General features: G+C 56.8%; 1 protein-coding gene across 7 annotated transcripts in view; it reads left to right on the top strand.

Moving 5' to 3' along the window:
* The first annotated feature begins 10,470 nt into the window (after positions 1-10,470).
* The window catches only part of PKD1 (polycystin 1, transient receptor potential channel interacting), a 50,973-nt gene continuing 35,161 nt past the window's right edge, over positions 10,471-26,282 (top strand). For all 7 annotated transcript variants that reach the window (XR_005213518.1, XM_037813963.1, XM_037813962.1 and 4 more), the window contains exon 1: positions 10,471-10,892. Coding sequence is in view for 6 of the 7 variants with exons in the window: in XM_037813963.1 (XP_037669891.1) it covers positions 10,690-10,892 (203 nt within the window). In the remaining variant the exon portion in view is untranslated. The remainder of the gene's footprint in view (positions 10,893-26,282) is intronic.

Here is a 26,282-nt window from a genome sequence, read left to right as displayed (position 1 = left end):
GAAGTGTTAGTTGGAAGGAAGATGGCTGGCCCTGGGGTCCTGGGCAGTGGAGGCCCCACCTCCTCCTGCCTGAAGCTGCTCAGAGCTGCCTGAGGGGCCCCGGGGGCAGGCGGCGGAGTGCCAGTGGGGACAACCGAGAAGAGGGAAGGGGGCCGGCAGGGGAGGGGACCTTGCAGCGGTGGAGACAGGCGTGCCCCGGCAACCTTTAAAATTAGGAGACTTCACATGCAAATTCACATGCAAATGCAAATGCAAATGCAAACAGGTTGGTCTGTGCCCCTGCAGCACGGCCCCCTGCTCTCTTGCCTGCCAGCCATCCTCCTGATCTTTGCTCGCCATGTCTCTTGGTTCCTCCATCTGCAATCTGTCTCACCCTCTGGAACACAAGCTCCCCGGGCACGGGAACCAGCTTGTCTTGGCCACTGCTGTATCCCCAGCAGCCAGCTCCAGGCCTCAGAAACAGTTAATGGATGGAAGAAATGCAAGTTAGAAACACAGGCGTCACTTCAGGAGGACATGTCATTGCTGACGAGGATTTAGTGCCGAGCACGCTCCAAGGTGGATGACCCAAGAGGAGCGTGTGGGGGAATGAGAGCCAGGCTTTGTGGAGGAGGGGGCATTTGTGCTGGGCCTTGAAGGTTGAACAGGAGCCCAACAGCAGAGCAGGCAGGGCAGCTGGCCAGCTGGAGGGATGGGGAGGGGACACGTGAAGGCTCACAGTGCCAGCAAGTGGGCTGTTGAGCTGAAGAGGGCAAAGTGTGGCCCAGCTGCTTGGTGGGAAATAGGAGATAGTCAAGTTGGTAAGGTAGGAGGGGGGGCAGATTGTAAGGGAAATCTGGGTGTCACGTATATGAGTGTGGAAATCGTTCGGGGGAGTAGGGAGGCATGCGGCATGTCTGAGCAGAGCAGGGGTGATGGACGGTGGTGACTGTGGGCAGGCAGATGAGTTTGAGGGGATTGCACTCACCTGGGGCAGAGGTAATAGGGGCAGAGGAAGCCTCCAGGAAAGACAGAATCCACAGGCCAGGAGGTGAGTCCTCGGTGTGGAGACTGGGTTAGAGATGACAGACTCTCTGCTGCTCGTCCCAGCGGGGGTGGGGCTGGGCCCCCTCCCCTCGTCTGGGCAGGGGCTGTGGCTGCTCTAGCAGCTTAACCAGGAAGCAACTCTGCGTTGGTTTCTGGCCAGACCTCACAAGACTGGCAGATCCCCCTTCCTGTGTTTGGAACACTTGGTCTGCTCAGAACAGCTGCCATGCTGTGAGAAAGCCCAAGGGGCCCTGGGGAGACGCCCACAGGGTGAGGGACCATCTGCCGGTTTGCAAGTAAAAGCACCATCTCGGTGTTGGGTATTCCAGCCTGGATGGCGCTGTGCCGAGCAGAGGTGAGCCAGCCTCCCCAGAGCCTTGCCCAAATTGCAGATTCGTGAGCATGTGGGGGGATCGTTTGTTACGCAGCTACTGCCAACTAGAGCAGACTGCCAGCCAGGGGAAGAAAGGGGCCTGATGGGTGGGGGAGGCCAGGAGGGTGGCCTTGGCAGGGCCCAGGGATGTCCAACTCCTCAGGACCTCCAGCCTGAACAGGAGAGGACCCCCTGCAGGCCTGGACAGGTCCCTGAGGCAGGGTCTGCAGCCAAGGTGAGCCCTGAGGCTGTGCCACAGGTGGGGGGTGAGGAGCATGCTCCTCGGGAGGGTCGCTCACAGCCCTCCACACCTCTGGCAGGGGAGGATCTACACACCACCATGTCCCAGTAAGAGGCCAGAGAGACCCCAGGTCTACTCCAGCCTCAGGAGGCCCCGGTCCAGGCCCCCTCCCCCTTGGACAGCCTGGGCCCTGGGCTCCTCTCGTGCCCATGGCCTCTAGCTCCCAGCGCTGCCCTCTGACTTGTTATCCTGTCACTCCTGGTTCTGGGGCACTGGGTGCATGAGTCCCCAGCCATGACAACCCTCTGGGACCAGGCGCCTAGGGCAGGCTCTCCCTCTGGGTCTGTATTTCCCAGCCCTCAAGCTTCACCCCCACACTCAACCCCTCTCCCAGGGTTTGGCCCTCTATGAGAGTGCTGGATGCCCCATCCCTACTCAGAGCCACCTCCTCCGGGGAGTCTTCCCTGGCTCCCCCATTCCCACTTCCTGGTCTCGTGGTGCCCCCAGGGGTAGGGCTGTCCTCCTCATCAGCCTGTGAGCAGCCTGAGGACACTGCCCCCACCAAGGCCAGCACCTGCCAAGCACCGGACGCAGAGCTCAGGGGCTGCATGGAGAGTGAAGCTAGACTTCAGGGGTCCTTTAGCTAGGGGGGATGGGCACAAAGCCCCCCAGGCCCGTCTCTCTCTCAGCTGCCCCCAGAGCACCTCCTGGGGAGTGAGTGTCCAAACTCAGACTGTGCTCTCAGGGGAAAAGGGCCCTGGCCAAGAGGGGTTCCCGTGGGGGAGGGCCCTCTGGTCCCTGGCTGGCTGTGTGGCCCTGGGCGTGTGGCACACCCTCTCTGGGCCTGCTTCCCTTCTGTGAAGTGAGGGGGTGGGAGGAGCTGATCTCCACGGTCCCTTCCAGCTCAGACACCTTATGTTCTACGAAATCCGTGCGAACGTTGCCATGGAGACGTCAGAAGGGGACCTGCGGCAGCAGCGCGGAGTGTGACTCTCCGGAAAGAGAAAGGAACTGACTCTCCAGGAGGCCGTGACCTCCCAGGTGTGCTGTCCAGGTGCTCTCCCCGGGCCCAGGTGTGTCCTGTTCCCCCCGCAAATGGCTCCCCTCCTCCCACTGAGGCCCTGCCAGACAGAGGGCAGTGCCCCCCCGTGTGCCCCTTCCCGCCCGACGAGGAAGGGGCTCCTCCGGGAGGGAGAGGACGGTGTCCTTGCAGGTGTGCTGACCCGTTCGTCACGGCTCCCGCAGCGCGGTGGCTCCCGCGGCCGGGGAGAGGTGTGCAGGTGCCCAGACTGCCAGGGAGGATGAGCTGGTGCTGGAGTCGTGTGCGTCCCTCGCTGGTTGTCATAGCGGTGGCCTCGCTGACAAAGGCGCTGGGAGCCGATTTTCAGCCGCAGCAGCGTCCAGTTCCCAGACAGGCTTCCTCGGCCATTGCCGGAGGCTGAGCAGGGGATTTCGGAAGAGGAGGACGTGGTTTAAGGGACGAGACTGGCTCCCAGAGCCCGACGGGGGCCAGGCCTCTGGCTGTGGGCAGCACAGAACCTCCCCGGTCCGTGTGCTCCGGAAGTGTCCGGGGCTTCGTGGCAGGGGCCCGCACCGGCAGGGAAATGCACACTTGGCATATCCGTGATCGTCAGCGCTGGGCCTGCCCCTGTCCCATGCCAGGGCTGCCCTTGAGTGTTTTATTCATATTTATAAAAATAAACACTACCACTGCGATCTTGTGCCTGCTGAGAGCCGGCAGTCAGAAACGAGTCCTACGGGCCAAAACCAAGGTGTGGGTGAAGCTGGTTCCTTCTGGAAGCTCCAGGGGAGACTTTGTTCCTGGCCTCTTCCAGCTTCTGGGGGTTCTAGCAGCCATGTCACCTAATCTCGGCCCTCCTGGTTGCATTGCCTTCTCTTCCATCCTCCAGGGTTCTCTGTCCGCCTTGTGAGTGTCCTTCCGAGTACGTTTAAGGCTCAGGGGGGTTAATCCAGGAGAACCTCCCATCCAGAGACCTCACCCCATCCATGGAGCCCCTTTGTCATCGGAGGTGACACAGGTTCCTGGATATCCTAGGAGCCGTTGCTCAGACTCCCACAGTGCTGCTGGGGTTCTCCAATTTGGGGTTTTGTGTCAGATTTTGTTTGAAACAAGTGTTCTGTGGCTGAGGCAGACCCCAAACTCCCCGGACTACAGATTTGTTTTTCTGTGCCATCTCTGTCTAGTTTAAGTATCATGATTATGCTAGACTCACAAGATAATTGAGATGTTTTGTTTTTTCCCCTCTTTGTTCTTTTACAGTATAAGTGAAATCACAACGATCTGATCCTTCCCCATTTGATAGAATTTGCCCACGAAACAACATGGATTAATTGTCTTTTCCTGGCATGACTTTTTGATGTATTTTCAATTTCTTTCTCTATTATTGGTCTATTCAGGTTTTCTACTTCTTCTGGAGTCAGTTTTAATTGTGTGTGTGTGTGTGTGTGTGTGTGTGTGTGTGTTGTGTGTGCCTGTGTACACATCTAGATTTCAAAGATGTAGGCCAGCAATTGCTCATCGTTTTCTCTTATACTTTTTAACTTTTTCATTTTGTGAATTGAACTTCTTTCTTAAACTGAATGCTCTATATTTTAGCCTTCTCTCTCCCTTTTCCTCTCTCTTTTGGTCACACTTGCCAGCAAGTTTTTTGTCTGTTTGTTTGTTTAAGTCTCAATGGTCTTATATACTAAAAATAGCTCTTGATTTTATTAATCAATTCTACTCCTTTGAAAAAATTAAAATAACTAATTTCTGCTCTTGGTGTCCTTATTTCCCTCCTTCTACTTTTTAAGGTTTCTTTTAGAGTTGTTTTTCCAGAACATTGGAATGAATGCATAGTTTATAAACTTTTATTTTTCCATACTTATAAAGAAACAATGGATGCTGTCAGTTTCTCTCCCCTTGTAGCTTTGGCTGCATCCCACAGGTTGCCTGTGGTGTATATTTATTATTATTCATTTCTATATAATCTGATTTTAATTTTGATTTTTTTGCTCAAGAGTTTTTAAAAAGAGGGTATTTCAATTTCCAAAAGGTTAAATTTAAAAAGATCAGCCTTACTGAAATGTAATTTACATACAATAACTTTTGCCAATCTTAAGCGTACCGTTTGATAAGTTTTGACAAATATATAATCATGTAACCATCAGCACAATCTTGATATGATACATTTTTATCACTCCCCAAAGTGCCCTCATGCCCCTTTGTGGTAATCCCCTCATCCCATCTCTTGTCCCTGGCTACCACAGACCAGTTTTTTGTCACTATAAATGATTAGATTTAAAAAAAAAAAAAAAACAGCTTTACTGAGGTCTAATTGGCACAGAATAACAGCACATATTTAAAATGTGCAATTTGATAAGTTTTGATGTCTGTATACAGCCATGAAACCGTGATCACTATCAAAATAACAAACCTATCTATAAGCCACAAAAGTCTCCTCATGCTCCCATAGCTAGATTTTTTAAAAATTGACATTCATTTCATTGCCTTGTGATCAAAGAATGTGGCCATCAGATTTCTACTTTGGGGAATTTACAGAGATTTAATTCAGAGCCTCATATATGATCCATCAAAAAATGTTTTAAAAACATTTTAAAAGAATTATAGTCTTTATAGAGTTCATCACATTTACTTTTTGATTATCTAGGGTTCCCCCTAATTGTCAGGATGTCCAGTCCTGTCCCCAGGTCCTCTGCGGGCAGCTCTTGAAGCCTGGTGGGGTTCCAGGTGTGTGGGGTGGAGCAGGTGCATGACCCAAGAGAACCTCTAGGGGGCAGTGTTGCCTAAAACCAAATTCTGACCTAATACTTTCCTCTTATCTTGCCTAAATATTGTTGCATACAATAGAGCTTGTTAACTGCTACTGAAATTCTGTCTTTATTGTCTTTCATTTTTGTCTACTTTATTTGTAGAATTCAGAGGAAGATATACAAGTCTTTCACAATGATTTTGGTTTGGACAAATTATGTATTTCTAATAGTTTTAGCTTTGTGTTTTGATGTTCTACTTTTGAGAACACAGAGATGTGTTATCTCTTCTACATAAATTACACCTTTTATTAGTGTAAAAAACCCGATTATTTGATACTATTTGATACTTTTTGCCTTAGATGTTCTGGTATTAATACTGCCAACCTACTTTCTTTGTGTTTGCATTTTTCTGTTCCCTTATTTTCAGCCTTTTGGGCTTACAGGCACACCGTGGAGATATTGCTGGTTCAGTTCCAGACCACCACAATAAAGCAAATATCCCAACAAAGTGAGCCACGTGAATATTTTGGTTTCCCAGTGCATATAAAAGTTATATTTACACTGTACTGTAGTTTGTTGGTGTGTAATAACACTATGTCTAAAAAAAATGTACCTACCTTATTAAAATGTGACACAGAGTCACAAAGTGAGCACACGCTGTTGGAAAAACGGTTCTGATAGACTTGCTTGACACAGGGTTGCCACAAAACTTCAATTTGTAAAAAAAAAAAAATGCAGTGTCTGCAAAGTGCAGTAAAGCAAAGCACAATAAAACAAGGTGTGCCTGTGTTTGTTTTAGCTGTATCCCTGTAAATAGCATTAACCAACATTTAGTGTTTCTTCCCAGTTTGAGAATCTTTCTCCTTTAACTGAGGAATTTAACTCATTTACATTTATTGTGATCACTCTCATACTTGGTCTTATTCTTATTTTTGTTTGTTCTGATTAATACCCTGATCCATCATTTCATTTTTGAATCCTTTCTTGGCCTGATCAGGTTTTCTTGTTTCTTCCCCTGCCTCTGGTTTTCTATTTTCTTTTAAGCTAATATTCATCATTAATGGTTAATAAAAACCTTTAAATCTATATCTCATCAGGAATTAAACATTTCTGCAATCCCCTCCTCCCTGAACCGGACAAGATCTTTGGCACATTTTATTTTCTCTGTTTCACCGCTGGGTTTGTTGAGATAATGTCAAATTTCATTTCCAGATAATCATTAATTTTCCTTTTTAAACATATGTCTTTTCTGTTTTAGAAAGCCTTTCCACACAATTGCATTTCACTTCACAACTGCCTTTAAACAGTCATTTAGACCTGATTGATCTGTTTGCTCATTTTGTACCACTGTTTCTTGTGGGTGTATCTTCCTTCATCTTGTGTCCTTGAATCTTGTTGGTTTGTCATTTGACTGGAATTTAAAATTTGGGTTTGGAATGAGGTCAGCCCTGCCACTTACCTGCTGTGCAACCTAGTAAAGCTCTTAACCTTCTCTGTGTCTCAGTTACTGCACTAAAATAAAGAGAATTGTCACTGTACCCACCTCCAGGAATTGTGAGGACACAATAGAATAAGGCAAAGAATGAATGGAGGGGAATGAAGCCCGTGGGTCCTTTCCTCCCCCCCACCTCTCAGGAAGTTCTCTCCGCCAATCCTCCTCTTCTCTGCTGTCCCATCTGCTTCTCCCTCTCTGCTGGCTTCCTTGCCTTAGCCTGGAAACCTGTTCAGGTGTCTGCCTTATGAGAAAGCACTGATCTGTGCCCTTCTCCTGTCCCCTACTTCTCTCTCTCCTTTCATAGCTAAGTGTCTGGGAAGAGTAGGCCCCATGTCACATTTATTCTCCTCACTTGCCACCACCACCTGCTAGCTTCTGGCTTCCTACTAACACCTCTTCTCACCACACACTTGGTAAAGGTCATTGGTGAGCGGCACACCTTTGACAACACAGAGGCGACGTGGCAGGAAAGAGGGCCACTGGGGAGACTGGGAGACATAGGGATAAATGTTCTGCCTTTGGCAGAGGTTCCATAGGTATATGTCCCCCGAGTGGCTTTATTATGGGAATGCAAACATGAGAGGGGGGCTGGAGAGACTTCCTGGAGGAGGAGGCATCTCGGTTGAACCTTTTTTTTTTTAATCTTCATTTTATTGAGATATATTCACATACCACGCAGTCATACAAAACAAATTGTACATTCAATTGTTCATAGTACCATTACATAGTTGTACATTCATCACCTAAATCAATCCCTGACACCTTCATTAGCACACACACAAAAATAACAAGAATAATAATTAAAGTGAAAAAGAGCAATTGAAGTAAAAAAGAACACTGGGTACCTTTGTCTGTCTGTTTGTTTGTTTGTTTCCTTCCCCTATTTTTCTACTCATCCATCCATAAACTAGATAAAGTGGAGTGTGGTCCTTATGGCTTTCCCAATCCCATTGTTACCCCTCATAAGCTACATTTTTATACAATTGTCTTTGAGATTCATGGGTTCTGGGTTGTAGTTTGATAGTTTCAGGTATCCACCACCAGCTACCCCAATTCTTTAGAACCTAAAAAGGGTTGTCTAAATTGTGCATAAGAGTGCCCACCAGAGTGACCTCTCGGCTCCTTTTGGAATCTCTGCCACTGAAGCTTATTTCATTTCCTTTCACATCCCCCTTTTGGTCAAGAAGATGTTCTCCGTCCCACGATGCCAGGTCTACATTCCTCCCCGGGAGTCACATTCCACGTTGCCGTGGAATTCACTCAGATTCACTCCCTTGGGTGTCAGATCCCACGCAGGGGGAGGGCAGTAATTTCACCTTTCAAGTTGGCTTAGCTAGAGAGAGAGGGCCACATCTGAGCAACAAAGAGGCATTCGGGAGGAGGCTCTTAGGCACAATTATAGGGAGGCCTAGCCTCTCCTTTGCAGCATCGGTTGAACCTTAAGAATAAGCATGCAGGGGGGTGGAAGGGAACAGCATGGAGTGGGGAGACTAGAGAGTTCTGGAAGCCTCAAGTGGGGGTAAGTGTGGGCCTGTGCAATAAGGAGGGCTCAGAGAAGGGCTCACACCTGCCCCATCCCCAGGTCCTGCTCCGTTCCCCCAGCACTGCAGCTGCTGACCTTCCCCTGAAGCCTCTTCCTTGATTTCCACATACTGTGCCTCAGTTTCCTCCTACTTCTCTGGTCTCTCAGCCTCCTGCCCACCTCTTGGTTGGGTTTCTCTGCTTCTGGAGTCTTCTACCTGCCACAGGTGAGCTCACCCCCTCACAGCTTCATGCCCTGCCTCCAGCTGCACTCTGGGTACCCTGGTAAGTGGCCCCAGGCACCACCTGTCCAGAATCCGCTCCTCATCTTTTCCCTCCACACCCCTCCTCCCCAGGACCCCTCCACCTGTCCTGGCACCCAACCCAGAGGTACGGGACCACCTGAGACCCTCCCTCTCCCACACCCCCACATTCAGTCTTCAGGGTCTTTCCTGCTTGAGCTTCCTGTTTCCCATCAACCCCAATCCGGCTTAGGCCTTCGTCCTCCCTTACGCAGACTCTAACTTCCGGCTCACCGCCAGCCCGGGCCACCTATCTCAAACCTGGCTCCCAAGCATCCCCTCTGTGATCTATAACTCCACGCTGTCTGCACGGAGGTTCTCCCTGTGCAGTGGGAAATTGTTCCTGGATACTCGGAGTTGGAGAAGAAGAAGGTGGTAGGGTCACCCTGTGAATGAACCGCAGCTGCTGGGCCCTGGGCCCCACCCCACCCTGGGCTTCTGGCTGGGGGACCTCTGCCTGCTCCTGGGCCCTCAGTAAGCTCCATGAGTGTGCAAGCAGGACACATGTAGGGGGTGCCCCAAAATCAACTCTGTGCTGAGTGGCTCAGGGGGCACCAGTGAGGGACACCGGCCATTTTTGTGTTCAAACACTTTAATTCTCTAAAAACTTTTGATATTATTATTTTGATTGAGATATACTTCCCATACCATAAAAACTCATAAAATTCACCCTTTCAGAGTGTATGATTCAGAGTTTTTGGTGTACTCACAAGGTCCGGCAGCCATCCCTGTCTAATTCTGAAACACTTTTATCACCCACAAAGAAAGTAGGCGCTCATGAGCTGTCACTCTCCGTCTCCCTCCCGCCAGCCCCAGGGAACCCTGCTGTGCCTTCTCTGTCTCTATGGTCCTTTCCTGAGATGGGATCCTACACTCTTGGGGATTTGTGTGGCCTCTTTCACTGAGCGCGCTTTCAAAGTGCAGCCAGGTCGCTCGGCTTGAACTCTTCCCACCCCTGCGCGTAACTTTTGCACTTAACTCCTGCGCACAAGAGGAGCGGAGCCCAGGACAGCGCCACGCGGCAGAGCCCTGCGCAGCCCGGAAAAGGAGAGCAGGAGTCAGAAGAGCGGCGGCGCCGCGCCGGGCGGAGACAGCAGCCTCCAGCCCCGGCCGCGGCTCCCGGCCCGGGCCAGCCCCCTTCTGCGTCGCGGTGCCTCGCGGTGCCCCGCGGCCTCGCCCTGGACAGCCGGGACGAGCTGCCGCCTCCCCCGGCGGGCGCCACCAGGCGAAGTAAGGCGCACTGTGTGCCAGGCGCCTGGGACGCGACAGGGACCGAGGCGGGCAGAGGCCGTGGGCGCTCAGACAACGCTGGAGGCGGTCGCTGCGACCGCTCGCACCTGCACCCGTGTGCGGAGCGCGGGGGCCGGAGAGCCGGCGGGAGGCCCGCACCCAGGCCCAACCTGCAGCGCGGGGGCGGGGCCTCGCAGCCACGCCCACCGCCCCGCCCCGCGAGGAGGAGGAGGAGCGCGTCCCGCCCTGGGGGCCGTAGGGCGGAGCTTCTTTACGCCCCGCCCCGCGGCTGGCTCTGCGGCGTGCGAAAGGCGGAGCCTCCGGGCTCCTCGCCACGCGAAGAGGAGGAGCGCCGCCCGTTCTTCGGGCTGGAGGGCGGAGCCTCTGGACGCCCCGCCCCGCGGCCGGCTCTGGGGTCGGGGGCGGAGCCTCCGGGCGCCCCGCCCCGCCCCGCGCCGGGAGGAGGAGGTGCGCGGCGCGGCCCCCACTGCAGCGCGAGCGCGCGAGCGGGCGGCGGCGGACGGAGAGCGCGGCCTGGTCCCGAGCGCGGAGCGCGCGTCGCGCAGGCAGACAGGCCGCGGCCGCCGCCCCGGATCCCGCCCCGCGCCCCGCCATGCCCGCCGCGGGCCCCGCCTGAGCCGCGCGCCCGGCCTCTCTGGGCCGCGGCCGTCGGCGCGCCGGGCGGGCCTGGTGGCGGGGCCGGGGCCATGCGCGCGGCGCCCTGACGATGCCCGCCCGCCTGGCGCTCGCACTGGGCCTGGGCCTGTGGCTCGGGGCGCTGGCGGGGGACCCCGGGCGCGCCTGCGGGCCGTGCGCGCCCCCGTGCCTCTGCGGCCCGGCTCCCGGCGCCGCCTGCCTGGTCAACTGCTCGGGCCGCGGGCTGCGGACGCTCGGGCCCGCGCTGGACATCCCCGCCGCCGCCACCGCGCTGTGAGTACCCGCCCGCGGAGCCCCCGCGGCCGCCGTCCGGTTGCCATGGCGCCGGCGGGCGGGAGGCAGGGGCGGCCTGGGCCTGAGCATCGCCGGCGCGGGGCTGCGCGCGGACCCTCGAGGGGAGGCCGCCGGGGCTGGCGGGCCTCGCAGGGCGTGGGCGCGTTCCCCGGCCTCGAGGAGGGAGAACGCAGCGCGGGCCAGGCCTCTCCCAGGGCGAGGCTCCAGCCCAGTGATGTCGGCCTGACTAAATAAGGAAAACCTGGAGTCGCGGCCGGCAGTCGGCCCGCTGGCGCGATCAGGGGGGAAGAGGAAAGCCCCGGAGCCTGCGAAAGGCGAGCGCCCACCCTCGGGGCTCGGCAAACACGGGCTGGCGGAGGCCTGTGGCGGCGTGCGGGGCGGGGCCGCGAGCTCTCCCAGAGTCAAACACTTAAACGCTAATGAGAGCGCTAATTAGAGGCGAGTTAGAATGGCCTGAGGCTGGTTAGGATACTCAGGACCTGGGAAGCCCAGGGGCAGGAAGCTAGGAGGTAGGGATCCGTGCACCTGATGCGTAGGGAAGGCTTCCCGGAGGAGGTGGCTGTCCAAGGATGGATGTGTAATAATTAGTCTGCTGCATGCGGAGGAAGGGAGGAGGGAACCGACTGTGCAAAGGCCAGGAAGCTGGAGGAGACCACGCTTATATGCAGTGTGCACCCCCACCATGGGGGTTGCAGGGGGGCTGTGAAGGGTGGGGGCAGGAGGGGAGGTGGCTCAGGTGGGCTGGGGTCTTGAAAGGCCTGAGCACACCCTGTTCAAGGGCTCCGACATTTTGCTGGGAACTTGGGGGTGGGGGTTTGCGTGGACGGGTTTAGAATGCTGAAGAGGTACAGTCAGACTGACATTTCGGAGGTGATGAAGACAGGCAGCCTTGATTGACAGGTGGAGAGCCAGACCCTGTGTTGTGCACTGGTGTGTTTAATCCTTACTAGAACCCCCTGAGGTTCAGGCCCCATTTTACAGATGGGGAAACTGAGGCTTGGAGAGATGCTGTGACTTGTTCGAGGTCTCACAGCCAGTAAGTGCTGGAGCTGGGGTTGGCAGCTATGGTCAGATCCACCTCCCAGGAGGTGGGCTCAGGACCCAAGGTTGGTTGGAAAGGATGCAGGGGACTGAGATTTGCAGCCACGTGTCCCGGGGACCGGCTGACCCCCAAGCCACCTGGCTGTGTTTGCATTTCCTGGGATCCCCCAGGCTCCTAAACCGGAATTCCATCTCTCGCTGGCTGTGTGTTGGAACACCCTGGGGAGCTGTCAGGTTTTGTAATGCCATCTCCAGGCATCTCCAGTGTGGGGAGCCCCGTGGTCAGTTTGGATGCTGGGGTGGAGATGGGGTTGGCTCTGTCGCGGCAGGTTGGGTCCTTGGCTGGGTGGACGTGGAGTGGGAGCAGAGTGGTGCTCCAGGCTCCTGGTGTGGTGGGCCCATCTGCGTCACGGGTGCCACCATAGAGATGGACCTCCTCTTACTGCCCCAGCATCCCGTGATTGCGTCAGAACCGCCCACCCTGGTTTCTTGACGCTGTGGGTGAGGTGGACGCCCTCTTGCCCCTGCTCTCCCTGCTGGCCTGGTGCTCAGACCCCAATTCCCCAGCACCTGGTGCAAACCTGGCCCTGGAGCTGCCTGGGAAACAGATGCTACTGGTGGGTGGTGGGTGGGCTGGGGCTAAAGCAGCAGGGCTCTCGGGGGCTCTCGGGGGTGCTCCAGAGATTTTGAGGTGTCCCCCGGGCTCTGGTCCTGGATTCTGGAGGAGGGGGCTCCTGGGTGCTGGTCCCCCTGAGTGTAAGACAGGGCCCTGCCAGGCGAAGTGTCAGGGTCGCTTCACATTGGCAGCTGGGTGAGGAGTGAAGGAGGATCTGCACTCCCCGCCCCCACCATGGTTGCCCCTGGGAGATTCCTAGAGAGTGGGTTGAGGAGCTCCTGGGGCCCTCGGTGCAGGGGTTCAGCCATCCTCTGTGCTCTGCGGGCTGCCCTGGCCATTCTGCCGTCAGCTCTGCAAACCACCTCCTCAGGGGGACGGGCAGGCCGTCCGGGCTCCAGCAAAGGTGTGCAGGCCCGGGCCCCCGGACACCTCGGTCAGCGCCGTCTCCTGGCCATCCCCGTACCGAGGATCCTTGGCCGGCCCGAGACGCTGCAGGACAGCAGGCTCAGACCCACCAGGAGGCCCAGGCTGGCCCATGGGGGACGCGCGTGGTTCTGAGTCCTTGGCCTTCCAGTCTTTCTCGGGTTAAATGCCACCAGGGAGGTGACAGTTTGAGAAAGATGACACATCAGGGCAAAATGTTGCTCCTCACCCAGTGTCTAAAACTTTATCTTGGAACTCGAGGGTAGATGGAGGGCAGCGGGATCGCGAGGTTAACCTCGGGGTGGCCTGTCCCACCCGCCCGCCGCCCCCCCATTGTTTAAACCCATCACAGCCGCCCTCCACCTCTCCGGAACAATTTCACGGGCGTCACTTCACCAGGGGCTCGCCGTGAGCTGCAGCGACTCTGAGTCCCGTCAAGTGTCCAGCGTGTTCCACTTCTGGAAGAGTTTGCATTTGGATCCAGATGGCTCCATGTGGTGCAGTTAGTCTTTTCAAACTCATTCCCTCAAGCCCTTCTCTTCTTCATGCAGTTTGGTGAAGAAACCGGCTCCTCTGGGGCCTGGGTTTCTGGTGCTGTCTGCAGTGCTGCCGCCTGGCACTGTGGGAGGGACTTTCTGCCCCCCCAGCCGGATGGGAGCTGTGCAGGTGGCTGGCTCGTCTCCTGGCCGCCATCGTGGGTGGCGTGTGCATCATCGCCGAACGTCCAGCTGGACGGGGCTGCTTGGCCTGACTGCCTTTTTGGTCGACGTGTGCTTCTGATTGTGGCCAAGGAGTTTTTGTTTTTGTTTTTGTTTTTGTTTTTGTTTTTGTTTTGCTTGTTTGTTTTTTTAATTTAGTTTTATGGAGATACATTCACGTATCGTACAATCATCCATGGTGTACAATCAGCTGTTCACAGTACCATCCTATAGTTGTGCATTCGTCACTGCAATCAATGTTTGAACATTCTCCTTACACCAAAAAGGATAAAAACAAGAATAAAAAATAAAAGTAAAAAAGGAACATCCAAATCATTCCACCACCCCCACATCCCACCCTATTTTTCATTTAGTTTTTGTCCCCATTTTTCTACTCATCCATCCATACACTGGATAAAGGGAGTGCGATCCACAAGGTTTTCACAATTGTACTGTCACCCCTTCTAAGCTACATTGTTTTACAATCATCTTCAGGAATCAAGGATACTGGGTTGGAGTTTGGTAGTTTCAGGTATTTACTTCTAGCTATTCCAATATATTAAATCCTAAAAAGCGTTATCTATGTAGTGCATAAGAATGTCCACCAGAGTGACCTCTCTACTCCATTTGGAATCTCTCAGCCACTGAAACTTTATTTCATTTCATTTCGCATCCCCCTTTTGGTCAAGAAGATGTTCTCAATCCCACGATGCCGGGTCCAGCTTCATCCCCAGGAGTCCTATCCTGCATTGCCAGGGAGATTAACACCCCTGGGAGTCGGGTCCCACGTAGGAAGGAGTGGCCAAGGAGTTTTACCTGGACCTCACCTCGCGTCGTCAGTGTGCCGGCTCCAGGGCCAGGCTGTGGCGGGCATCCGTGGGTACCTGGCTCACCGATGTACAATATTGGTGGCTTAGCACCTCTGTTGGCGGGAGCCCCCCCCAGCCTGGCCCTCTCCCACCTGGGCCCCTAAATGGAGGAGGTGTGGGCGTAGCGACTTGGGGGCCACCGGGTAGCAGAGGACCTGTGAGCTCCCTTTCCAGTCCCGGGGCCTGAGCGCTGCGAATGGGGCTGACCAAGCCGGCGGCAGGGCCCCCCACCGGGCTCCCTCTGTGGCGCCCACCGGGCGGGGTTCCTGGCTGCCACCTGTTGCCCTGTGCCAGTGTCAGTGAGGGCAGGGGTGCCAAGGATGAGGAAGGACCTCCAGCTGTGGGGACGTCAAAGCCGAGACCCAGAACTTGCTTGGGAGTTGCCAAGGGCTGAGAGAATGTTCCAGACGGAGGGACAGGCTGGGGCAGCTCCTGGGGTGGGAGGCGGTGAGGGGAGTCAGGGCCATCATCGGGAAAGCTGGTGGGGGATGAAGGGCTGAGCAGGGGGCAGTGTGGTTGGGGTGTCTTCTAGGAAGAAGGCTGGCAGGTGTGGGGGCCCGTGTGGGCACCTGGGGCCTCAAAACATAAACGTGTGTGTAATCGCTGGTGTCCTGATCAGGAACGACAACGAGAGGGGCACCCACTTCTCTCCTGGTGGGACAGTGAGGCCCCTTCTGTCCGCAACGCTATTTTGTTTTTAAAAAGTCACCCTCTGGGTGACGGGCATGTAGCTGCCTCGTGTGCTCTGCATTTCTGAATTTAGTGACGAGGGTCGTTTTCGAGCGAAAGGCTTTAAGCACGAGAGGAGGGCTTCCTGGTCCGTGTGGCGCAGGCCTACCTGGTGGGGGGCAGAGGCCCGGGGCTCCTGCCCGCAGCCCTGGCTCTTCCCACTGGGCGGGCGCAGCGGGGCGAGCTTGCATTGTGGACCCCTTTGGTCTAAACTCCGAGTGGTTCTGGGGTGAGGGTCAGGGGTCTCTGGGCCAGGGCCCCGTGTGGGCAGCCTGGGCATGCAGAAGTTTATCTCATGGGAATCCAGAGAGGTTGCCGCCTGGCCTCCTTGGGAAGGGGTTCCCCAGGGACCCCCTCTGCTCTCAGCATGGAGCTGGTGGCCCTGGAACCCCCTCCGTGCCCCTTCCTACAAACACGTGAAGCTCCTCCCGCCCAGGGAGACCCCCGGCCTGGCTGTGGGGCTGTGGGTGAAAGCCTTGGGTGAGGCGCCTGCTCCAGCCACGGGGGTGTGCCTGGGTGGGCTGCGGCCCGAGGAGCCCCAGACGCCCCGAAGAGTAGTCTGCAAGTGTTAACAGCAGCCGGAAAATGGGGACTGTCCCTGGTGACGGCGGCACTGCCACGTGCCTGTTCAAAAAGCTGCTGTGTCGTACACTTTGAAAACGTGAATTTTGTGGCACATGAAGTATATCTCAAATTTTATTTTAAAAAAACCCTGAGAAAATCCCCGGGGATTGCAGCCCCACCCCACTGCCCCCCAATCTCCAGGGGCCCCCGGTACTGGTCCCATTTGACAGATTGGAGCTGTCACTTTCCAGGGTGGCCGTGGCGGAGCTGAGATGTCAGCACACACGGGGCCTGTGCTTGGTTCACAAGTGGGCGGGAGAGGGGGCTCTGGGAGCAGCCCCTTCTGCCTGCCCCTGCGACTGGGGGGCTTCGTCCCGGCCCTGGCCGCTGCACCATCCTCGGGTCCCAGTGCCTCCACCACCCGCATGGCGTCACCTGGTCACTCGGCTGCCGAGCCCAGGTGCTTCCCCTGAGATGGGCGCCGAGACTGGCTGCACCTGCGGGGCGGTGGCCCTCAGAGGCGAGACCCCCCCAGCCCCCCACCACGTGCTCGGGGGCAGGTACCCTGTCCCCAACACCTGCCACCAGGAGACGCACCCTCCCCGCAGCAGAGCAGACGGAGCATGAGGGCCGAGAAGGCTCCTACACACCCCTCAGCACCCGGCCCGGGCAAGGCTGAGCTCCGAGAAGCCTCCCTGCCTGCCCTGGTCTGAGTGCGGCTGGGCCCACAAAGCAGGGCTGGAGCTGGCGCCAGGTGCCTTCCGGAAGGGCTGTGCCAAGTGTGGGTGAGGCTCGGGGCCCCTTCCCAGTTCTTGGTAGACGCACCCTGTTTCCCCCCAAACGCCTGAGAGTGGGGCACCCCCACCCTCTGCTCCACCTTGGCCCGGGCACCAGGCTGCTCTCTGGCCACCATCTTGCTGCAGCCCCCCCGGGGCCTGCCTGGGAGCCCCCTGGATTCCCCCAGGATGTGGGGTTCTGCCGCCGCCTGTGCCCCCTTGCCCTGGGTGCCTCAGCACGTGGGTGGGCGTATGAGACTCCAGCTCCTGAGGGAGGTGTCTGGGCTCTGGTTTCCACCGAGAAGACATTTTGGAAGGAGACACACATTTTCCTTTCTGGAACACTCCGCAGTGGCCAGCACCAGCAGTGGGAACCCAGACAGGCTCGGCCCGCCCAGCAGTCGGGAACAAAAACATCCCGTTTCTTCTGCTGCTGCCGGGGGTGGTGGCAGCTGTCTGGCTCGGGCACCGAGCGGGCTTGCTGCCTGCACTGGGCCTGGGTCTCGTGCCCGGCCGGGGGCCGTGGGGGGCACTGAGAGCGCCCCGCTGTCTCGCTGCAGGATGGGCTGTGGCTGGAAAATGCAGCTCACGTCCTCCTCCCTGGAACACGGTGTTCCTCTCTGGCGTGGCAGCGTCCCCACCGACGCCCGTGCCAGGGAAGGGGCCGCCTCGGGCCACGGCGGGCCGAGCTCCTTGCTGCGACGCCCCGACTCTCGCAGGGGCCGCTCCGGACAGGGCTCCGTGGTCGGGGCAGGGAATGGGGGCCTCAACAGCCACTGGGCAGAGGTGGCCCCGGGAGCCGCTGACACTGTCTCGCAGGCCCCCACCAGGGTGCTGCGTGTGCCCTCTGACCCCACCGTCCCGTGTGGGTGACGGCCTTTCTCCAGGACCCCGAGGAGGCCTGTCCGGGGGGGTGATGGTTTGGAGGGGGTGGCCTGGAGCAGAAGACGGGTTCAAGTTGCCATCGTGTCCCCTCCGAGCCTCGGTGCACCCATCTGTAAAAGGGGCCAGAGCTGCCCACCCCTGGTGGTGGGGGGCCAGGTGGGGGCGAGGTTGGGGTGCTGGTCCCGGTGCTTCCCTCACCCTGGAGGTGCACCCCAGGCCCGTAGCTGCAGGGGCAGGGCCCTCCTCGCCCCCCGATTCACCGGCCAACCCCTGGCATCAGGCTGGAGAGCGCCCCCCATTCCCTCCTGCACCCCAAGACTGGTTCCTCAGCCCTGTCCTTGTCCTGGGAGGGCTCTCGGTGGTGATGTCACCAACCAGGACCCCTGCCCCACGGTGTGTCCTGGTGACAGTCCAGTCGGGGGCCTGTGTGACCGTGTGTGGGGTGCCGTGCGGGAACACGCCCTGCGAGACGGGGCCCCTTCCTGCCCTCCTGGGCTGCTGTGAGGGTCTCAGGCTCCTGGGCCCCATGGGCCCCCTCCTTCTGGAGGTGGGGACCCTGCCTCTCCCCAGTCCTGGGGCCTGGTGGGAGCCAGCGGAGGGAGCAGCAGGCCCCAGGTTTCTCCCCGCAGTGCAGGGTGGGCTTGGGGTCCTGCCGCCTGCGCCCCCAGGCTCGTGCTCTCTCCGTGTTTCCCTCACGCTTGAGCTCATTCATTTAAACAACCCCGTTTCCAGCAGCAGAAGCCAGCGCGGGCCGGGGGGTGCAGGGGGAAAACAGAGTGAGGGGCTCAGGCCAGCTCGCCCCACTGGCTCCTGGCCTGGGAACCTGCTGGTCCCCCGTGCTGGGGGCATTGGCGCTGCCCCCCAGCCCCCCTCTGCTGCATTGCCCGAGCTTGCAGGGCCGTGTGGCCGCAGAGGGGAGTGGGCTCCCCGACCCCAAGGGGCCCGGAGCAGGCCATAGCCTTGCTTCCCTTCTGGGCCTCGGCTATGGGAGGGGGAAGTGTCTGGGGGTCGCCGTGGCCCCTGGCAGCACTGAGGGGAGCCCGTTTGGCCGGCCCAACCCGTAGCCAGGAAGACGGAGGCCGCGCTCCAGCCTCCCGTGGCCCTGTCCTGCCAGGGGGCTCCTGGCGTGACGCCCACGGCGGGGCCTCCGGACCGGTCCCCGGCCCCGATCCAGGGCACAGCCGTGCGGGGTGGGGGTGCCAGGCGCCTGCCGCTGACTGCACGGGTCTGGAATGTGCAGATGTTTCCTCGGGGGCTTGGGGCTGCCCCCTGAGCCCGCCCAGTGTCCGCCTGGGGACTGGACACCCGGGCCTCTCCCTCCCTTGGCAGAGGGGGCCAGGGTCGCGGGTGGGGCATCCGCCTCCCTGTGCCTCCTCACCCAGGATGGGCCCCTCACCAGGGCCTCCGCTTCTCACACCGGCACCCACCGCCCGGCGTTCAGCCCTCTCGTGCATGGCACAGCCTGCGGGGGCCGGAGCCCAGGACCCCCGGCTGCCCTGCTCTCCCCTCCCCTGCACCCCTTCCCTGTCCCCTTCCCTCCCCCCTCCCCTCCTCCCCTCCCCTCCCCCACTCACACCCCTCCCCTCCCCCCTCCCCTCCCCCTCCCCTCTCTCCACTTCCACACCCCCTCCCCTCCCTCCTCCCCCCTCCTCCCTCTCCCCTCCCCTCCCTTCCCCCTCCCCTCTCCCTTCCCCTCCCCTCCCTCTTCCCTCCCTCCCTCCCTCTCCCCTCCTCTCCCTCTCCTCTCCCTCTCTCCTCCCCTCCCTCCCTCTCCTCCCTCCCTTCCCCCTCCCCTCCCCTCCCCCTTCCCCTCCCCTCTCTCTTCCCCCCTCCCCTCCCTCTCCCCTCCCCTCCCCTCCCCTCCCCCTCCCCCCCCTCGGCTGGGCCTGGGAAGCGGGCTGTAGGGGTTGGAGCTCAGTGCCCTGTGTGGGGTGGGCAGGAGCAGCTGCTGTGTCCTCTCTGAGGAGGGTCCTTGGGCACCCAGGCCTGAGGGTGGAAGCGGGGCACCCCCTCCACTCCCCCTCAGGGGGGAGGATGACTGAGGTGGCCGAGTGCACTGCCCTTCACATGTGCCCCAGCAGGTGGGAGGACAGTGGGCTGGGTGTCTTCCGGGGACACGAGGCGCCTCCCCATGGAATGGTCTGGAAGGCCGGGGCATCGAAGCCACCCCAGACTGGTAGCAGGACGGGCTCCCCAGGGACTGATGGGGGCCCACGGGAGGGAGGGGAAGGCCCGTCAGGGTGCGGCTGGGAGGAGGAGGTGAGGGAGGAGGGGCAGGGCAGAGTGAGGGTCCCAGCGGCCGGGGCTCTCCTGGGGACAGGGTGAGGTCTGCGGGCGGTGGTGGGCCGGCCCCCAAGGCGCTCAGGGCACTTGGTGCCCCAGGGAGGCACGTTGGTTGGCGCCGTCTGTGTCCTGCCTCCTGCCCCTCAACTCATCCCCAGCCGGCCTTGGCCGTGGGGTCTCTGGAGGGGCCTTGGAGGGTCCTGCCGGCCCAGCTGGGGACTGGCCTCCATCCCCAAGGGTGGCCCCGCTCGGCCCAGGCCCCCTTGGGTGCCACTAGGTCTGTCCCTGGGCCTCGTCCAGTGGGGCGGGGGCCGCTGCCCTGTTCGGCCAGCCTGGAGCCGTCGCGCTGCCCTTCCTCCGCTGGGTGGGCTGTGGCTCGTCCTGCGGCGCTGCCTGAGCCCCCACCCCAGGCTTTGCAGACACGGGGGCGGGGAGCGGGCTGCGATGATGTCACCTGTGGGGGCCAGGGGAGGGGCTGGCCAGGCAGCCCTGATGGCCAAAGCAGGTGGAGCTGGGGGGACATGGCTGCGCAGGGCTCGGGGCTGGGTAGGACTGCCCCAGGGCCCCCCCGTGCCCCCCGGTGTCTCCCCAGTGTCTCCCCCTGCTCCCCCCCCAGTGCATCCCGTGTGTGGCGGACTCGGGACCTGTCCCGGTTCTGCTCCCTGGTGCCTCCCAATCTTGAGACCCCAGAAGCCCCTGGAGGGTGGAGCACCTGGGGGGGTCCAGGTGACAGGAGCCTCAGGGAGGGCGATGGGGCCCCCAAAGAGCCCGTCCGGCAGGGATTCGACGGGCTGGCCGGAGCCACGCGAGGCCAGGGACAGGCCTGACCCGCCCAGGTGGGTGCCCCCAGGGTAGCTCCCCGGCTGCGCTCCTGGTGGGTTTCCTGGAAAAGCGTGTTCGAGTTCTGACCCTTCACTCTCTGTTGAGACCCAGGCCGGCGGACTCTGTCCTCAGGCTCCAGTGGTCCCTGTGACTAGGTGGGTGGCTGTGAGCCCGGGTCCCGACCGTGGGAGCCTTCCCAGCAGTTGGGACCTCAAGGCAGGGGTCCGGCCACCGTGCCCCACCACCAGCCTGTCCTGTCCCCCAGGGATGATGGGGCGCCTGGCAGCCCCGGCGTGGGGTGCCGTGGCCGAGCCTTCTCCGGGGCCTTAGAGCCCAGCCGTCCTGGGCCGCTGCGTAGCGGGGGGCCCGGGAGGAGACACCCTGCCCACCCTGCAGGGCGCGGGGGTCTGGGCTGCCGTGGCCCCTGGGCCCCTCCGCAGCCCCCCTCCTGTCGCTGAAGCGCGGACCCCATGTCTCCTATTTCAGAAGCGGGGTGAGGGTCGTCGCGTGCAGCCAGCCCCCCTTTAGCCCTCATGGCCGTGCTGTACACAGCTGCCGCCATCGGGGAGCCCGGTGCTCACCCTGCGCTTCTCCCGCCCACGGTCAGGGGACGTGCTGGGCCCTGGCTGCCGCCGTCCTGTTTCCTGGTGGGAAATCGTGTGTGCTGGGTTAAGGGGCGAGAACCTTCCGATCTTCTCATGAGTGTGGCTAAGCCGGGGCCCACGCTGTTGTGACCCTTCCGTGGTGGTCGTTCGTCTTCAGCAGGTCGCGGGGTCGTTTAACCGCAGCCCTGCCCTGCACGGCTCCCCGCATCGTACCTGCACCCCGGCTCCTGCCCGCCGTCCCCCGACACCCAGGGCCCGCTCCACCCCATGTGCCCACCCCATCTGACCACATTTCGAGGCTCTGATCGAAACCCCAGTTCTGGGGTCTCCAAGCTTCACCCAAAGGACAGGCGTGGCCCCTACCGCCTGGAGCCCCTCTGCCTGAGGTCTGGGGATTGGGGGGCCTCACAGTGGGGCTGCTCTCACTGTCTGGGTGTCGGCAGGGAGCCCGTGTTTGGTATCGGCCGCCACGGAGGTCCGGTGTGCTGGGCAGGTCCTCAAGGGGCATGGCCAGCTGGGGCGGGGGGCATTCCCTGGTCCTGGCTCAGGTGCCCCAGCACAGGCCCCCTGGCATGGCCCCCCCAGTGGCTCCCCTGGCAGAGGGTCCTGGGCGGTGAGTCTTGCAGGGGTGCCGTGCCAGGCACCCCATCTGCCAGGTCCCAGGACCCTTCCCCACCCCCTCACCACCACCCCATGGGAGGGGCCCCTGTGTGCCAGGGTCCAGCAGCCACGCCTGCTCCTTCCACCCCGTGCCCCTCTGAGCGCCTGCTGTGTGCGGGCCCAGGCTGGAGAGCGCAGGCCTCACCCTGAGGGTGGGAGCAGCCCTGAGGCTGCATGGGGTGCACGAGCGGAGGGCCAGGGGGTGCCTGGGTGGGTCTGTGGGCTCGCCCAGGCTGTGGCCAGGAGATGGTGGAGTGGGGGTCCGGAAGTGGGGCCGGCAGGACCTGGAGACGTGAGGTCTGGAAGGGACGGGGGTTGGTGCTGGCGCAGCAGCTGAGTGTCACTGCTGGGTCCCCCACAGACAGGGACCCTGGGAAGCTATGGGGATGCCAGCGGGTGCATGGTGACATCCAGGCCGTGGGGGTGGGGGCTGTGCAGGCCTGCGGGAGGCTGGGTGGAGCTGGGCCGTGAGTCTGGGGGCACCCGGGGCGCAAGCCGGGACCAGGGGGACAGGCAGGGGTGGCTGTGGTGGGGGGGGCTGCCGCTGGAAGGAGGGACTTGTGTGCCCCCCGCTCCTGCCCCCTTATTAAAATGCCAGCTGTGCGCATCCTGGGGTCAGGACTCGGGGAGGGAGGTGGGCTCCTGGGGCGCGGCGCAGGGACACCATGGCCACTACCTCCCCACCGCCTCGTGGAGGGAGAGCCTGGCTCCGTGCAGCCGGTGGACAACGGCCTCTTCCGTTGTTAGTGTTGTTTTTATTAGAGAAGTTGTAGGTTTATAGAAAAGTCACACATAAAACAAAGTTCCCAGATGCCACCCTGTTAAGGACACTGCATTAGTGTGTTGCATTTTGTTACAGTTCATGAAAGAACGTTTTTATCTTTGTACCCCTCACTGTGGCCCCTCATTTACAGTGGACCTAACATACATAGGACCTAATTATCCCCTTTTCACCACATTTGCATATAGAACCTAGTGCTGCTAATTATACTCAGTGCTGTGCCATTGTCACGGGTTGTCTCTTTACACCTCAAACCTGTGATCCCCGTCAGGAAAGGCCTGAGCCTCATCAGGTCGGGATTCATCAAGTAACCTCCCACTCAAGGGTCTAGAGACAGATAATTGTTTAAAAGCAAAGGGCACTCAAGACAGGAATTCACCTTCAACACATTTTTACTAAAAGGAGCACTTGTGTAAAAGGAACAAGTTTATGATGTAAAAATTAATTGATACATTACCAAGCCTGGGAGCCCCCCTTCTCCAGACACAGCTGGACATGAGATCAGAGAGCTCCCCCTTGTCTCAGTTACAGAGAAATTATAGCATCTTTTTATTTAGAATACGTTCAATTAAATCGCATTCTATTTTTCCACTTGAACCATGAGTGGGTCAAGATCAAAGGAGGGTGTCCTCAGCGTTACAGAGACTTAGCCTTGAATGCCTGTAAGACGCTACTGATGTTTCTACTAATGAAGCTACAACTTCTGTAAGAGCAATTTAACACACCTTTTACTTAAAAATCAGAAGAGAGATTAGTATTACTTCTCTCTGACTTTTGGGTAGTTTCTTATTTCGTTCTGTAGTTAGTCTAGCTGTTAGGTCATGCCTCTCGCGCCCGCCTTTTCTGCTTGGGCCTGTTTAGCGTCTCTCAGTACAGTCTTCTGATACAGGGCTCGAAGGATATGAATCATCTGTCCCAGTGATTACAGTGAGGCCTTTCCAGTTGCTGTCATTTGGAAATTGTACTTGGGTGTTTTGAGGTAAAAGTTCTGTTAAATAGGCTTCTGTATCAGAAGGAGTAACTGGTTCTTCACCATCAGAACGTAAGGCGTCAGGTGGTGTCGGGTGGTGTACGACTGCAGCAGGGGGGAGTCAGCGTCCTCGTCAGGTTCCTCGGTAGTGGGGGCCCCTGCGACACCAGCACCAGCACCCACCCCAAAACTTTACAGTCCACCCAAGTAGAAACACTGCACAACCCAAGCATTAGCTCCCCCCTCCCTACACCCAGCCCAGCCCCTGCTAACCCGTACTCCAGATTCTGACTCGATGAGTTTGCTCATCTATTTCATATCACTGATGTCAGACAGTATTTGTCTTTTTGTATCTGGCTTATTTCTTCAAGATTCATCCATGTTGCTGCACATACCAGAACATTTTGTTTTTTTACAGTTTGAATACTGTTCCATCGTGTGTATAAACCACATTTTATTTATCCATTCATTGGTTGATGGACACTTGGGTTTTTTCTATCTTTTGGCAGTTGTCAACAATGCCACTGTGAACATGGGTGTGCAAATATCTGTTTGCGTCCCTGTTTGCAGCTCTCTTGGGCATATATCTAGAAGTGGGATTGCCAGGTAATATGGTAATTCTATACTCAACTTTCCAAGGAACTGCCAAACTGTCCTCCCCAGCAACTGCACCATTTTACATTCCCACCAGCAATGAAGGAGTGTTCCTGTTTCTCCACATCCTCTCCAGCACTTGTAATTTTCTGTTTTTGTTGTGTTTTTTTTAATAGTAGCCATTTTAGTGAGTACTAAGTGGTATCTCATTGTGGTTTTGCTCTGCATTTCCCTAATAGCTAGTGATGTTGAGCACCTTGTCATGTACTTTCTGGCCGTTTGTATTTCCTTTCTGAAAAAATGTCTATTCAATAAGTCTTCTGCCCGTTTTTCTAACTGTGTTGTTTGTCTTTTTAATGTTGAGCTGTCGGAATTCTTTACATATTCTGGATATTAAACCCTTATCAGATATGTGGTTTCCAGATATTTTCTCCCATTGAGTAGGTTGTCTTTTCACTTTCATGATAAAGTCCTTTGCACAAACGTTTTTAATTTTGATGATGTCCCATTATCTATTTTTCCTTATATTTCTTGTGCTTTGGGTGTAAACTCTAAGAAACCATTGCCTAATGCCAGATCCTGAAGATTCTCTCTGTTTTTGTCTAGGAGTTTTATACTTCTGGTTCTTATATTTAGGTCTTTGATCCATTTTGAGTTGATTTTTGTATATGGTGTGAGGTAAGGGTCCCCCTTCATTCTTTTGCATATGGACGTCCAGTTCTCCCAGCATCATTTGTGGAAGAGACTTCTTTCCCAGTTGAGTGGACTTGGCTGACTTGTCAAAAATCAACTGACCATAGAAGTGAGGGTCCATTCAGTTTGACTCCATTGGTCAATATGTCTAGCTTCATGCCAGTACCATGCTGTTTTGACCACTGTAGCTTTGTAATATGTTTTAAAGTCAGGAAGTGTGAGTCCTCTGACTTTGTTCTTTTTCAAGGTGGTTTTGGCTATTTGGAGCCCCTTACCCTTTCAAATAAATTTGATAATTGGCTTTTCCATATCTGCAAAGTAGGTTGTTGGAATTTTGATTGGGTTTGCATTGAATCTGTAAATCATTTTGAATAGAATCGTCACCTTAACAATATTTAGTCTTCTAGTCCGTGAGCATGGAATGTCCTTCCGTTTATTTGGGTCTTTGATTTCTTTTAGCAAAGTTTTGTAGTTTTCTGTGTATTAGTCCTTTACATCCTTGGTTAAATTTATTCCTAGATATTTGATTCTTTTGGTTGCTTTTGTAAATGGACTTTTTCTTGATTTCCTCCTCAGTTTGCTCTTTACTAGTATATAGAAACACTACTAATTTTTGCATATTGATCTTGTATCCTGCCACTTTGCTGAACTTGTTTATTAGCTCTAGTAACTTGGTTGTAGATTTTTCAGGACTTACTGTATATAGGATCATGCCATCTGCAAATAGCAAAAGTTCTACTTCTTTCTTTCCAAGTTGGATGCCTTTTATTTCTTTCTCTTGCCCAATTGCTCTGGCTACAACTTCCAGTACAATGTTGAATAGCAGTGGTGACAGTGGGCATCCTTGTCTTGTTGTTCCAGATCTTAGAGGGAAAGCTTTCCTTCTCTCACCGTCTGAGTATGAGGTTAGCTGTAGGCATTTCATATAATGCCCTTTATCCTGTTGAGGAAGTTTCCTTCTCTTCCTCATTTTCTAAGAGTTTTTATCAAGAAAAGGTGCTGGATTTTGTCAGCTGCCTTTTCTACATCACTTGAGCTGATCATGTGATTTTTACCCTTTATTTTGTTAATGTGATGTATTATTAACTGATTTTCTTATGTTGAACCACGCTTGCATACTTGGGATAAATCCCACTTGATCCTGGTGTACAATTCTTTTAATATGTGGTTAGACTGAATTTTCTGTTTGGTTGAGGATTTTTGCATCTATATTTATAAGAGAAATTGGTCTGTTGTTTCCTTTCCTTGTAGTGTCTTTTTCTGTCAGCCAAATTTTTGGATACTTTTTTTTTTTCTTTCTACATTCACAGTTTTGGGATTGTCGTCCTTGTGTGTACATGTTTATTTGCACAAATTTTTT

This window comes from Choloepus didactylus, chromosome 21 (genome assembly GCF_015220235.1).
Source record: "Choloepus didactylus isolate mChoDid1 chromosome 21, mChoDid1.pri, whole genome shotgun sequence".
Classification (NCBI taxonomy): domain Eukaryota; kingdom Metazoa; phylum Chordata; class Mammalia; order Pilosa; family Megalonychidae; genus Choloepus; species Choloepus didactylus.
This window is presented reverse-complemented; position numbering and strand designations above follow the sequence as displayed.